The 15,061-nt window shown below is 44.3% G+C and overlaps 1 protein-coding gene across 2 annotated transcripts in view; it reads left to right on the top strand.

Annotated features, from left to right (window-relative positions):
* FAM134B (family with sequence similarity 134 member B) overlaps positions 1-15,061 on the top strand; it is a 107,261-nt gene that overhangs the window by 83,944 nt on the left and 8,256 nt on the right. For both annotated transcript variants that reach the window (XM_019541891.1, XM_019541899.1), the window contains 5 exons: positions 2,832-2,958; positions 4,676-4,760; positions 6,553-6,690; positions 12,292-12,356; positions 13,039-13,165. In XM_019541891.1, the coding sequence (XP_019397436.1) occupies positions 2,832-2,958; positions 4,676-4,760; positions 6,553-6,690; positions 12,292-12,356; positions 13,039-13,165 (542 nt within the window). The remainder of the gene's footprint in view (positions 1-2,831; positions 2,959-4,675; positions 4,761-6,552; positions 6,691-12,291; positions 12,357-13,038; positions 13,166-15,061) is intronic.

The raw sequence follows: 15,061 nt of genomic DNA, 5'->3' as shown, positions 1-15,061 counted from the left end.
TCAAGCTCAGGACTTTGGGTGGGAGGTCTGTAGTAGACTCCCACTGTTGTGTCCCCTGTGCTGTGTTCCCCACAAATTTTTACCCAGGGGGTCTCTGGCTGTCCACCCTGGTCACCAGTATCAGCTTGCAGGGACATGTAGCTTTCCTTAACATAGAGAGCTATACCTCCGCCCCATTTATCTACACGATCCCTCCTGTACAGGGTATAGCCATCTATACCCATGGTCCAGTCGTGAATGGAGTCCCACCAGGTCTCCGTTATCCCAATGACATCCTAATCCTTTGCATTGAGCAGGAAGACGAGCTCCTCCTGCTTGTTCTCCAAGCTCCTGGCATCTGTGTACAAGCAGGCAAGTGTGCCCTTGGGGGCTCTTGCCTTGCCCATAGATTGTACCAGGGCTGGGGCAAGGGTGGGCTCCCTTAAGTGCCTTGGCCTGCTGGCTTTGCAAGGGTTGCTCAGCAGGCCAGCAGTGGTGGTAGTCCCCCCGTCCTCCAGCAGGCTTAGTTTAAAGCCAAGTGGAGCAGGTCAGCCAGTCTGGCTGAGAAGAGCCTCCTCCCCAGGGGAGAGAGGTGGAGGCCATCTCTTCCCAGCAGCTCGCTGCCTCTCTTGCTAAAGAGTGGGCTGTGGTCATGGAAGCCAAAGCCTTCCCAATGACACCAGTGCCGCAGTCTTTGGTTGACTACGTGGATCCTTCTCTCCCTCCTCAGCCCATAGCTGGAGACTGGGAGGATCGACGAGAACACCACCTGTGCTCCCAGACCCTTTAGCCCTGCTCCCAAATCCCTGTAGTGCCTCATGACTCGGCTGGGAGCACTTCGAGCCATGTCATTGGTGCCCACATGAATAAGGAACATAGGATAATGGTCTGTGGGCTGGAGGAGCTTTGGGATCTTCTCCGCAATGTCCCGGATGCGGGCCCCAGGGAAGCAGCAGACTTCCTGGGCTGAGGGGTCGGGGCGGCAGATTGCCCTCTCAGTCCCCCTCAGGATGAAGTCTCCCACCTTACGTTTTGTCTTGGGGAGAGTGGGGACGGTAGCTGTAGGTGAGCCTGTGTTGCCTGTGGGAGCTGGCAACTCAGCAGGCTCTGCAGGAGCTAAGCTCTGGCGGGGCAGGGGTCTTGGTGCATCGGGCCTTAGGGCCCTTAACCACCTTGGTCCATGCCCCTGACTGGACAAAATAGAGAGAGTGGGAGGTCCCGGAGTCCTCCTTTGTCCTGGAGGGAGATGGTGGTCTACCCTCCGACTCCTGGGGCAGAAGGGCCTGGCAGTAGGAGTCAATCTCCTGCTCATAGTCCCTGATGGCACGTAGTCTCTGGACTGTGGCCTGGAGCTCCTCCAGCTGGCGTGCCAGAGACCCCAAAAGGGAGCAGACCCCACACGGGGACGTGGCAATGCTCCTGGGCCCCAATGCCTGAAAAGGGGACAGACAGCCCCTGCAGCCAAGAGCCAGGGGCTCCATCTGTGTGGAGCCTGGAACCATGAGCTCCAACTGGGTGGCAGTCTCTGAGGTGCGCGAGGGGGTGGGTCGCAGAGCCCAAGGGAACCCTCGAGGTGTGGCGAGTGCCCATCTGTGTCATGCCTCTGGTACGCTGGCTACGGCTGGAACTGACTACCCTGGTGGGTTCGCAGGCAGGGTCTTGGGCCCTCTTGCGCACCCTCCTGCGTGAATTCCACGCTAACTCACACGCCAGCAGACAAGCGTAACTGTTTGTGCAGCCTGTTCGTGTGGCTCCTTGGGGGGCTGGGCAAAGTAGGGGCCTGGGCGGAGGCTTGACCCAGCCCGGCTCCACACAGCCGCCACCTCCCACTCAGAGAGGGGTTAACCTCTTCCTACCATGATCCCCGTTTGCCTCTGGTTGTGCTGGGGGTCGGCAGGGGGCTCTGTGGCTGCTGGGGGGTGTCCGGGGGGCTTCGGGGAGCGGTGGCGCGGCGGGCTTTCACCCACGCATCTCTCGCCACTCCGGAGCCTAACTGGGTTTTTTTTGCTGTTTGGCGGGCCCTTTTAAACTGCGCGCATGCAATATGTAACACATTGCATTCAGGTGCAATGACTTAACATTCCCATTCCAGTCAGGACTAGCTTTGATAAACTGAACATCCTCATTCCAGCAGGGAACAAGTGTTTAGGGATTTGGCATTCAATTCCATTTCCTGCTGTGCCTCTGATAACCCATGTAACTTTGGCAAATCACTTAACGTCTCTGTGTCTAAGTTTTCTGTAGAACAGGTGTGGTAAAATACCTACAGTACTTTACAAGGATATAGTAAAATAAATTAAAAGTTGGTGTGGATGTAAATTGAAATCTCAAGCTTTCAACATTCTAGAAAAGAGTAGAAAAATAATCTATTTTAAAATATCAGATTTGCAAGCATAGTTAAAAAATCAAAGAAGAATAAATTAATGCAAATATTATACAATAGGTGAGATTTCTAAATTTGAAGTTATCCATATGCCATGTTGTGAAAAAGACTCTGATAATGATTTATTTAAAATTAAACACCCATAAGTCAAGTTTGATATTTGATTACTTGTGTAATTTTGGTCAGAGCTAGCTTTGAAGTTAAAGCTCTCCATTGGTCCAGCATGAATAAGTAATAATTCCTGGTGTGCTTGTTTACATGAGCAAAAAGTTCATATTTTAGTGCACTAAGTCTTAGGATACTTTGGAGACATCCGCTCACATACCTGCTTTATGTTTGTTTAGCAATATATATAATGCGTTGATTCACAATATGAGGGATACTGCTCTAATTTAGAATACCTGAAGCTTATTGAAACAGAAACCTTTGGTTTTTAACTTCTTACAAAAGGCTTTTTTTTCCTTTTCAGTTGGGAAGTTGTCAGTTCCAAATCAGACTACAGACCCCGAATAAATCAATGTATTGCTGAAGCACTGATGAATTTGTTTATATTTCTTGAAGAGATGTCACACTTCAAAGAGCAGAATCCTGGCAAGGTAAGTTCAGTAAATAAGTGATTTTATCCTGTTTTTATGAGAATCGGACATATGTCTCACATTCATGTCTTTGCAAACAGCGATAAGCAAATGTTCCTATTGTCTCTTCTTCAGAATAAAGATACCATGCTAGATTCTGTCTGTAACATCTTATTGGACAGACAAAAGCTACGCCATGGGAAGATTTACAGCAGCAAGCCTCCTCTTCTTTTAACTGCTGGGCTCTCAACCCACTTTTACAACACCAGAATTGGGACAGGATGCAGTATATACTGTGTTGGAGCTCCCAGTAGAGGTGAAATCTGCTTCCTGTAATAGACAGATTCATTCATTTACTACTTCTAAAAATAGGAAAAATCCATACCATTTCTGAGTGTATATAGGTATTTTCAGACTAATTGTGATTGAACTCAGAAATCATTACAGAAATATTATGTAAATACCATGGGCTATAAGGAGATCTTATCTGTTGTGTAGACTATATTATTCTTCTGTTTATAAGTGTAGAACAGGGGTGGCCAAAATATGGCCCACAGGCTGAATCTGGCCCACCAGGGTATTCTATCCAGCCTGCGAGGCCCCTAAAAAATTTAGAAAATCAATATTTATCTGCTCCTGGCTGCCTGTCAAAGATGACAGGAGCCAGGGGCAGTAGGACCCAGGGGGAGCTGGCAGCAGTGCACAGCAGCCCAGCCCTGCCCCACCCCCAGCAATTTCCCTGCCTTCTTATCCACACTGCTCCAGCACCACATGGCTCCTGGCTGCATTGCTAGACCTAGGAGTATGGGGCTGCACTGGGGTTGTGTGCGCGCGCGTGTGTGTGTGTGTGTGTTCATAGGGTGAGACACACACACACACACACACACACACACACACACACACACACACACACACACACACACACACACACACACACACACACACACACACACACACCCTTGCACTGCCATACATGCAGACACCCATACCCCTTCACATACCCCAGCCACCCTCCCTCCCACACATACCCCCACAAACCTCATGCCTACTTGTACCCCCATATCCACACACACCCACATGCTTCCTCACTCCACCCCACCCTTATCCACCCCCACAGACACACCCACACCCTCCTCCACACCCCACATTCCTACAGCTACCCACAAACCTATATCCATGCCCCCCACCCCTCCACAAAATACAAGAGTAAGACTACATTTTAAGCTATTGTATATCATCACCTCTATGTACACTGCGCAAACATGTACATTTTCAAAAATGTATTTTTATACTTGAAATGAACTTTCAAAAAAGTATTTAAAAATGTTTTGAAATCAAATTAATGAATGATGCAGGTCAGGGGTTTTCAATCTTTTTTAAAGAAGTGTGCCCCTTCTGTGGGTACCCCTTCTGCACTGTACTTCCAGGGGCAGGGAGAAGGGGGAGGATGGCAAAGGTTAGGAGGCGGGACTTCCAGTCACAAGATGGCAACCTGGGGGTGGGGCACCTGTCACCCCCCTCCACAATATACAAGAGTAAGACTTGATTTTAAGCTATTATAGATTAGCACCTCTACATACACTGCACAGATACATGTAAATCAGGACAAAAATATTTTTTTTAATTAAATGTAATTAAAAATATTGCCTTTCTAGAGAATTGTTTCTATTGCACTATTGTAAATATTGTCATGGGATTATGGATTCTGATCGTCATTTCTGATGTGTTCTGTTGTTAGTTTTGCCTTCTAGTCTGCAGCGTGTGCACATTTTTCACCGTCTTGGGAAGTTACGTTCCTGGAGTTGTACTGTCCTACTTTCTATGTAAGTATAGTCTTTTCACCTATGTCTTGTGTGTGGTATGTTTGTAATGCTGTCTCACATACTGTGGAATGAATACTGCAGTATATGGCTCTTGATTAATGATGTACGTTATCTGGTTTCAGTTTACAAGTTTTTCAGCACAACACAGTTCAGCTGCATCATCTCTAATACCAACCATAATTAAAAAGTTTCATTGTTAGTAAACAGTTTGCAGATAATCTGTAAAAAAAAAAAAAAGAAAAACAAAAAAAAATTCAGTTGGCAACCCTGCTTGACTGCAGGAATGGTTTTACACTCTGGTGCCCCTACTTCAGGGATCCCTTATTTATCCTAACATGCTGATGCCCCAACAGTACCCCATACTACCCTGCTACCTACCCCCAGCCTGCTGGTCCTGACCCCTGCCTCCCCTCCCTCTCTCCCCCTACCTCTCCTGGCACAGATCCCTGAAAGCAGGAACTCACCAGTGTTACAGGCAGGTAAGGGAACATCACGCGAGCAACAGCACTTAGCTTGTGCGGGTGGCAGGGGGAGAGATGAGGCATGTGTGGGAGGCTATGGAGGCTTCTGTGGGCTACAAAGCCATCTGAGCATGCTCCCTATGGGATGCTGGTGGTGCTGCTCAATTCTGTCTGTCCAGTGCTTTACCTCCCACATTTTTCTGCCCAGGGATCTTCAGTCAAGCTTCTGGTTGCTTTGTTTTTGGTTTGTTTGGTTTGTCTTTCACGGTCAGCTCTGACTTTTTTTTTTTACAGACAGGCATTTTTAACCTTGTTTTTCACAGACTATCCATCAATTTATGGTCAGTTGGCAACCGTGACTAAGACCACAAACTCCCTTGTGATAGTGTTGGTTTCTCATAGGAGCCAATTCTCTTAAAAACGGGTCAGAATGTGCTGTTCCCAGTTTTTCACGGTACATTTTCCTTTCTCAGAAAGTGATATCTTCAGAAGCTGATGGTAGGTTTCACTGACAGACTGTCCTGTTACCATTACTACTTTCTTCAGATGTTGCTGCCTGACAGCTATATTATTTGCTGTATCCAAACAAGACATTTGTACACATGTTTGTGCCGCAGCACTGGGCACTTTTAAAAGCACCCGGCGCTGTGGCACATGCATTTGTATAAACAGCAAAATGCACGTGTCAGTGCTGAGAAAATGGTGTTGGCATGCTTTTGAACTGAAACACATCAAAGGTGCTTTAGTTCAAAGTGCACCACCATTTTCTCCACACTGACACACATTTTGCCACTTATACAACTGCATGCGATGCAGCGCCATGCACGTCAACTCACATGCAGAGCAAACTCAATCAATCGAGTCTGCTCTGACACTGTGTCTCTGGCATGTTGCAGTGCAAAAAAGTACGTGTATAAATGCCCACAGTGTCCAAATACAATGGTGTATATGCTATTAGGACTTTTTATCTCAGATTGTGAAAGAAGGAAGAGTAAGGAGTTTGCCATTGTATGGGAACTGTCCGTACAGGTATAGTCAAGATAGTTGAGACACATGATATCATGTAACAGAGCAGGAAATAGGGATCCCAGTCTTAAAAGTACTCTAAATAATATCAGGTAGAATCCTAATCAGGGGGCATAGTCCATTGTGCTGGACACTATAGTTGGGAACTGGATAGAGCAGCTGCTTTGATGTGGACATTTACTGTTGCTTCAGTTTTATAAAACTTACTCCTCATTTTGATGAAATCTGTTATAGAATCTTTATTCAGTACTTCAGGTAGAGATATTTAAATACACCTTCTCTTTATATTTTTCTTTTTATTGCAGTACTCTGTGCCTTTTTATGTCCTTTCTTCAAGTTCAATGAATTTGGGCAGAAAGTGTGCAGCAAAATTAAGTCAGTTCTGCTGAAACTGGATTTTGGAATTGGGGATTATATCAACCAAAAGAAAAGAGAACGATCTGGTAAGTAGCTGAAGTGGGGATTATTAGACTTTTAGTTAAGAGAGAGCAACCAGGTTTAGGCTGGACTAGTATTGTATATTAGAGGTCAGAATAGGGTTAAAAATTACTTATGTAGAAAGAAACAAGATAGGGCTGATTTTGCTCATCATACTTGATTTTGTGAGTTTGATTTTACTGGTGTGTAAATTCAGGAAGCCTTCTAGTTGTGACGTATGAAACATGATTATCTAGATTTTTTTGAACTTGGCACATACTTCAAAGTGCACGGGTTCTATTTACATTATTACACATATGAAAACTAGCAGTTAGATCACAATTCTGACTCGGATTTCAGGACCTGTGAATTTATTCCCGGGAAAATCACACTGCTGTGACTGGGTCACTTAACTTTTGTGCCTCAGTTTTTCCCATTATGGTATATTGCCTGACTTAATTATTGATATCCTTTGGAATTAAGGACCTTCCTTACATGTGCTCATTATTTATTTTGCTATTAAGATATTTACTCTGAGAGAAGGAACAAAAAACTGTTACTGAAAGAGAGAATATAAAATTACATCCTTATTTCACATTTCTTTACCAATTTATTTAAGGCTTACAATGGCTTAATGAGGGGGCATTATCCCCTTCAGGAGGACAACACAAGGGGATGAAATGTACAAAGGAACTTAGGTACCTAAAATATGACTTTGGTACCTCAGTCCAAAAAACCAGTCTCTAATGCCACCAACCTGCTTAGACACCCAGAAACCGTTACTTCTACGTTTTTACAGAAAACCTAATGAGGTACTTAAAGTTTTGCTACTGCATATGCCCTGAGGCACTAACATCTTGCTGAGTCAAGCACTTAAATGCATCTCCCCCAATCTGAGGTTATTTTCAGTTCACAAACTAAGTGTCCAAACATTTAAATCACGAAGCACCCCATCTAGTCAGTAACCACTTGACTGTATTCAGTTCAGTGCCCTGAAATAATGTAATTAAAAAATGGAGAGGGTGCCCACATGTGTGCATAAAAGCAAGTGGCTAGAGCATGTGCCTCAGGAGGTGGAACACATAGGTTCAGTTGCCTCCTCACCTAGACAGAGTTAAAACTCACATCACCCCCCTCCCCTTCCAGGAGAGTGCATTGACCCAAAGAGATGACTTGCTTGCCTAAAACTAGGCAGTTCCTTTCAAGTTGTGAATCACACTTTGACATAGGTGCCTAACTCCGGGCTTGCAAGTAGGTGTGTAATCCTGAGAGAGAGACGGCATTTGAGTTGCATGCTCCCTTCAGTATTTCTTGTTGTCTGGAATAAGTGTCACCCCTCTTTCTTCCAGACACATCCAAATCTGAGGTCTGTAAGTTACCATACCTATGCCCCTTTGGGAACCTTGTGCAAAGAAATCTAGAAAACTGCTCAGGAAGATGCACCAAGTAGTATAGAACCAGAAATAGAACCTACAGTTGGTTACTGGAATCCAGCATCAGTATCCAAATCCACTTGTCTCTAACCAAACTAGAGAAAAGAAAAATTCACATATTAGAATAAATGCTCTGAATATTCCATAAGCATTTAAGAATTGCAGTTAGACGATCCCCACAAACTAATCAGAACTGTAATGGAAATGGGAAAGGAAATATTCTGATGAAAAGAATTCCCGTCAAACTTGAGTTTCTTTCAAACATGTAGATTACAGCAGATTCCATTAGGCTTTAGGGAACAAGTCTATTTCAGGGGGAAGAAAAGTTTTATATGTAGATTTTCTTACTCAAGCCCTAACTGATTTTTTCTCATATATTACATTTTAAAATTAAAATCAAGAAATAAGGGAAGCATAACTTGTACCTTGACCTGCTGTGTGTACATGGGAAATTTGAAAATAAGTAAAAATTGCATTGAAGCAGCTTCAGATATTTGTCGGCTCTTATGCTGGGCTCCAGTGCTTCTTCCAGTTAACTGCGTTTAATAAGAAAATGTGGTCAAATAAAGAGACTGAAGTAAAAGCATAGGAAGAGGATAAGGCAAAAATGTATGGTCACTCTTTACACTGTGTTTACTCAAATCTAAGATGAACCTGAATTTAAGACAGCCCCCAATAATTAGATGTTATTTATGGAAAATTTATGAACTTGGTAGGTTTTTTTCATACATAAATTCATGGATTGTTAAGGGTTGGAACGGACCTTGCAGATCAGTGGGTCTTGCCCCCCCCCCCCCCCCCCCGCTCTAGGCGGGAAGATAACTAGGGTCAGGTGACCCCAGCAAGGTGACCCTCTGGTCTCCTCTTAAAAATCTCCAGGGTAAATGAATGCACCACCTCTGGAAGGAGTTTATTCCACAGTCTGGACACCCTGACTGTGAAGGAGTTTTTCCTGGTATTCAGCCTGAAGTGGTCTTCCAGAAGTTTGTATCCATTGGTCCTGGTCTTCCCTGGTGGTGCCCTAGTGAACAGTTGTTCACCGAACTCCTGATGCACTCCTCTGATATAGCAGTAAGGCACTATCAAGTCCCCTCTCAGCCTTTTCTTCCTTAAGCTAAAGAGCCCCAGGTCCTTCAGCCTTTCCTCGTATGGCTTGCTTTGCAAGGCCCTGATCATACAGGTGGCTCTTTTCTGGACCCTCTCAAGTTTTTCCACGTCTTTCTTGAAGTGCAGTGCCCAGAACTGGATGCAGTACTCCAACTGTGGTCTCACCAGTGCTGAATACAGTGGGAGTATCAGTTCCTTAGTTTTATATGAGATGCATCGGTTGATGCATGCCAGCATGTTATTTGCTCTGCTGACCACCGCCTCACATTGACTGCTCATATTCATGCGATAGTCAATCATTACCCCTAGGTCCCTTTCGGCTGTGGTGCAAGTCAGGCTGTCACCACTGAGCCTGTATGCCTGTTGAGGGTTGTTTGCTCCCAAATGAAGCACCTTACACTTTGAAGTGTTAAACTTCATCTGGTTCTGGTCTGCCCAGCTCTCAAGCCTGTCCAGGTTTGTCTGTATCTGCAACATATCTTTTGACATGACCACACTGCCCCATAACTTGGTGTCGTCCACGAACTTTGCCAGTGAGCTTTTCGGTGAAATCATCCAAATCATTGATAAAGATGTTGAAAAGCACCAGTGTAAGCATGGACCCCTAGGGGACACCACTGGCCACTTCGCACCAGGATGACACAGATCTGTTTAATGAGAACTCTCTGGGTCCTACCCTGGAGCCAGTTTCTCAACCACTGTACCGTCAAGCAGCTGAGCCCACAATCTTCCAGTCTTTCCACAAGGATATTGTGGGATACTAGATCAGAAACCTTTTGGAAGTCTAGGTATATAACATCTACCATGTCTCTCGTGTCCAGGTGGCAAGAGACCTCGTCACAGAAGGAGATAAGATTGGTAAGACAAGACCTACCTGCAACAAAGCCATGCTGGCTTTCGTTCAGAATTTTACCTTCTTGCAAGCATATCACACATAGATTCTTTAATGAGCTTTTCCAGGATTTTCCCTGGGATGGAGGTTAGACTGATTGGCCTATAGTTGCCTGGGTCCTCCCTCTTTTCCTTCTTGAAGATAGGCACAGTGTTGGCCCTCTTACAGTCCTCAGGGATTTTCCCCTGTGCACCACAGGGGGAATTGTTATAATTTTTCAGGTATAGAATCTAATTATCAGAGGTTTGTCTTGAATTTTTCTACCTTCCACTGCTACAACTGGGGGGTCAAGTAGCTCCCTTGTCCTTTGTCACCCCACCTTCTTTCCCCTTAGGCCTCTTCCCCCACTCCCTTACTGTGAGCATGTGAAAGGCAGGGGCAACTTTGAAACACAAAGGACCAAAACACACTGACCTTAAAATAAATTTAGCTGTAGCAATTTGTGTATAGGCAAATTACTCTGAGTACCTATAGACTTAGTTCATAATTGATGCATTTTACCTTTTTTGCAAACTGCTGTAAGTTTCAGCACAGGTACTTCATAACCACAGTTTTTAGCAGTACTTTTGTACCTATGTATACTTAGTATTAACTATGTATATTAGTCCAAAGCCAAAAAGCCTATGATTAATCATATGGTTCAGTGAGCTGGGCCCCAGCAGGATCAAGAGTGTTTCAAGGCATGGTGACCCCACAGCCCAGCTCTATTCAGTATGTATGTGTACTCCAGATACCTTCCCCACAAAGGATCCAAGTTCCCCACTTGTGACTGGAATTGGGTATTTTTGTTAGGAGTCCTGGGATCCTCCAAAATTTTATTTGCAGTGAGGCATGAGGTCACTTGGTCTGGCTCGATGTCGTGGAGGGTGGGGCCATACCAGTCACATGCAACAGGCCAACAGAGGGGATGACAGAGCCTCTCATCTTACATAGATGTTTAGTGATGTTTGCCAGATATTTAAGGGTGGTGAAGAAAATGAAATAATTGGCAATGGGAAAGAAAGGTGCAGCTCAGCTGTGGGAGTGAAGAGAAAGTTGAAATGTATGCAATGTAGTAGTTGTTGCAAAAGAGTTAACACTGAGGGGGACTGATCAATGGACTCTATCTTATTGATGAGCTGCACTAACCTGTCCTTGTGGTAGATTTCCAACTTACCTGGCATGGGAAACACTATGTATCTGGGTCCAGGAAGGCAGTTTTCCTTAAGTGTTCTCAGGGATAGCTGTTCTTCTGGTATGGTTTAGTATCCACCGAAGTGTTGGGCTTAAAGAATATTGGCTTTGTGCTTTACAGGTCAAGCCTGAAGTTGGTTTCCATTACAGAGAACATGCTGCTTCTGGCAGCAGCAATTTAATAATAGTGTATTTAATGAGGAGGTTTTCTTGTATACAGATTTAAGATGAGGGGCTTTTTCCCCGATGCTGACTGGGGGAAAAACTTCATCTTATATTTGAATAAGTGTAGTATATTGGATGCACCAGGGACCAAACAAAGAGTCTATCAGATCTGCTAGACTTCTCTCAATAGCAATTTTAAGATAGGTGAAGTGAGTATAGGAAAAAAAAAATCTTGTGCTAAGAATGGTGAAAATTCTGTGGATGAAGCCGAATATATCCAGAAAATGGCAGCCTTTAAACCACAGGAAAGCAGCCTATAGTATACATGCCATTGTCTGTGTTAAATCGCTACGGTGTAGCCATCTTACCATGAGGGCGGCAAGGTGGAAGCTGTAATTTTGAATAGCAGCTACCTGAATAGTTTCATTAGTAATAATGTATACTGGCAATATTGTTTGAGAGAAATATGTGTTGTAAGAGTACTTCCCAGAACAGCAAGCACCAGATGCTGTTGAAAGGAATACATTTAGCAAAGGCAGATAAGTGATCAGGGTGGCAGAGCAAAGGAATTTTGCCTTTTCAGCTATAGCAGCTACAGAAATTACTTATAAAACATTCAGCCTCAGAATGAGCACGTTTACATCACTACACCTATTACATAAATCATTCATGATGTCAGTAAATGAAGCCGTTAATATTCCTGAATTATTTAAGGAGCTGTAGCTCATGCTGTTCAACAGAGGCCACAGAAAAGACTCATAAATGGATCGAGACAACCATGTTAGTCTGCAGTCGATCATAAACGGATGTCATCAGGATAGGATGAAAAATAACAGACTACAATTTATTTCTTTCAGAAGCAGCAAAAACAAAATCAACAGAAGATGAGAGTGAATTAGATATATCAGCTTTGTGTCCTAAGGTGATTTGTTTTCAGTCGGTTATTTCTATTTATTTTGTATTTTAAACTATTAAGAACATCAAGAATACTTGTTCTCTGAGTTCTCTACAAAACATTTTTGCCCTTTAATGCCAGACATGCTTTTATTAAACAAGACCCCAGCCAGCCATATGTATTGCATCACATTCTTAAAGTGACTCATAATCTCCACCCTGAGGGCCTTACCCAGGAAACTACATTGTATAATGCAGTTGCCAATAAGCTTGTTTGTGTACCAGGAGCAACATTAGCACCACCTGAAGGAGCCAGGCTAATTAATGTGGATAAAGCACTTCCAGTTCTGTTCAGAACTAGCTCAGGTGTCTGAGCATATCTCAAGGCACTGCTTTGGGCTTTGTAGATGTACCCCCCTGTAATTAACCCCACATGTGCCTACTGTCCCTCCATATATTTGGGGCTCATTAGAGCCTTCACCTGGAAAACACGTTAATGGCTGTATAATGACTGTACCACAGTTCCACAGCAGCTGACACTCTTCTGTTCTGGTAGACTCTTATCTGCAAAACTAGCTGAAACCATTGTAGAGCAGATTCATTTTATTATTTGTGCTTTTCTTGTCTAATTTCAAAACATAAAGAGAAAAACATTTCTATACAATGGACTGAGTATGAAAACATCACATTTTATACTTTTTTATATGTAGGTTAGTCCTGCAGTTGTTGCCAAAGAGCTATCAGTGTCTGACACAGATGTATCAGAGGTATCTTGGACTGATAATGGGACCTTTAATTTATCTGAAGGATACACTCCCCAGACAGACACATCTGATGGTATGTAATAGTTTTATTTAAGTATTTAATTGTAGTACTGGAAACTATGTAAAATAAATTTAGGGAATTTTAGGACATGGCATACATTTTCTTTTAACACTATATTGATTATGAAAATGTTTTGCAGTAGGTTCATTTTTAATTTAAAAAAATTTTTTTTTACATTCTCTGGGTAAGAATCATCTCTCTCATATAACTTGGAGCCCTTCAGTGTATAACATAAACTCAAGCAGCAGTGGTGACGTTGCATACTAAATAGGTCTAAACTACATACATGCCCAACAGAAATACTCAGAGCCAGCCAGACTTCTCAGACAGAGTGAAATCTAGGATAATCCTCTTACTCTTTGGCTAAAAGTACTATGTGGATGTAAAAGGAAGTATGTGAAGAGGGAATACCATGATGTGTTTAGCAACCAGTTAAAGGAAAACTTTGATAGACTTCCAATATTGGAATCTTATTGGAAGAGATGGACATCAATGAGCCAGAATGAGAAACGAGGCTCTGAGTAGAGACCTTTAAAGACTATTCTTTCAAGGCCACGTCCTGAGGTCCTGAGTCTTCACTCCATTTCACTCCATTGTTTTTTAAGCAGTCTCCCAGTGGGAATTTAAGTAAGGACTAAGTGAAAAAACAGTGTGGCCACATTTCCAGAGGACAAGTAGAAGCGGTACACTTTGTGCCACTGCTACTTGTCCCTCAGGAATGCCTGTGCCACGCATGCTCTGGCACACAACAGATTACCCCAGGTAGGAAAGGGGAAGCTGGGCTGGAGCCAGCAACTGTGCTGCCCCCAGCAGCTTTACCTGGGGGCCTCAGAAACCTGCAGCCATGGTGTTCCTGCAGCAGGGATCCTGGTTGGCAGCCAGAGCATGGCTTTAGCAGGGAAAGCGCTATATTTGGGTGGTGTGCACTGCTGCCATGTGTGCTGCCCCTTTTTTTCAGTGTGGGTTTTTTTAACCCCAGAATCTCCTGGGGTCAAAACCTCTGGGAGACTCTTCCGGAGTCAAAACCAGGGATGCATGAGCAGCCCCCGGCCCAACCCTCGCACTGGGAAGAGCCCAGTGCTGCCCCTGGCCCCAACCTGCAGCGGCAACCTGCCCTAGCCCCACACACAAATCCGGGGAGTGGGAGCCACCCCTGACGAGCCGCGTGACTATGTCCTGTGCTCCACACCGCCACAGCTGGGCAGCTCCTGCCCGTGCCCCAGCCCCAGCCGAGCCTCCATTGAGCAAAAGCCTGAGTATCACTACAGTAATTGTAATTTAAGCACCTCCGAGTCTATATCTTTGTTGTTATTCAAGTCCTGCATGTGTCTCCTCCTAAAAGGAAGGATACTAAAATGACAAGAAAGATATTATTATATAGTGAAGTTATAATTCCCCAATCAGTGTTATTTAATCTTTTTTTAAAGGGTAGCTATGCCAGTTTGCAGTTGGATAGCACCATGTGGTGGAAATACAAGTTAATAACACATGTTTATTTATCAGAACAGTTCATCACTTCTTTATAGAAAAGAAAGTAAATCTGGGTGTCACTTACTAAAACACGACATATTAGAGCAAAGGTACTTTTAAAAGTAGAGGTGCACGGATAGAGATTTTTGCAGCTGGTACCGATAGCCAATTTTTAAGGAGGCATATCAGCCGATATTGATCCGATTTCTGATACCAGCCCAGCATCATGGATAACTGCCTCTGGCTGATTAGTCTGGTGTGGGGGGAGGGGGAAGGGAAAGGACATGGTTCAGAGCAGATCAGAGCCTCCACAGGGAGAGAGACTGGGGCTGGGGCAGGGGCTCCTTGGCCGGGCAGGAGCAGGACAGAGTGGTGGCTCATCCAGGGGTGGGGGGGATGGAGCTGCTTCTGCTGCTGCACACTGCTTGGCTGGGAGCC

This window comes from Crocodylus porosus, unplaced genomic scaffold (assembly GCF_001723895.1).
Source record: "Crocodylus porosus isolate Cpor-Errol unplaced genomic scaffold, CroPor_comp1, whole genome shotgun sequence".
NCBI lineage: Eukaryota > Metazoa > Chordata > Crocodylia > Crocodylidae > Crocodylus > Crocodylus porosus.
The sequence above is the reverse complement of the archived record's forward strand: the minus strand, read 5'-3'. Positions and strand labels throughout refer to the sequence as shown.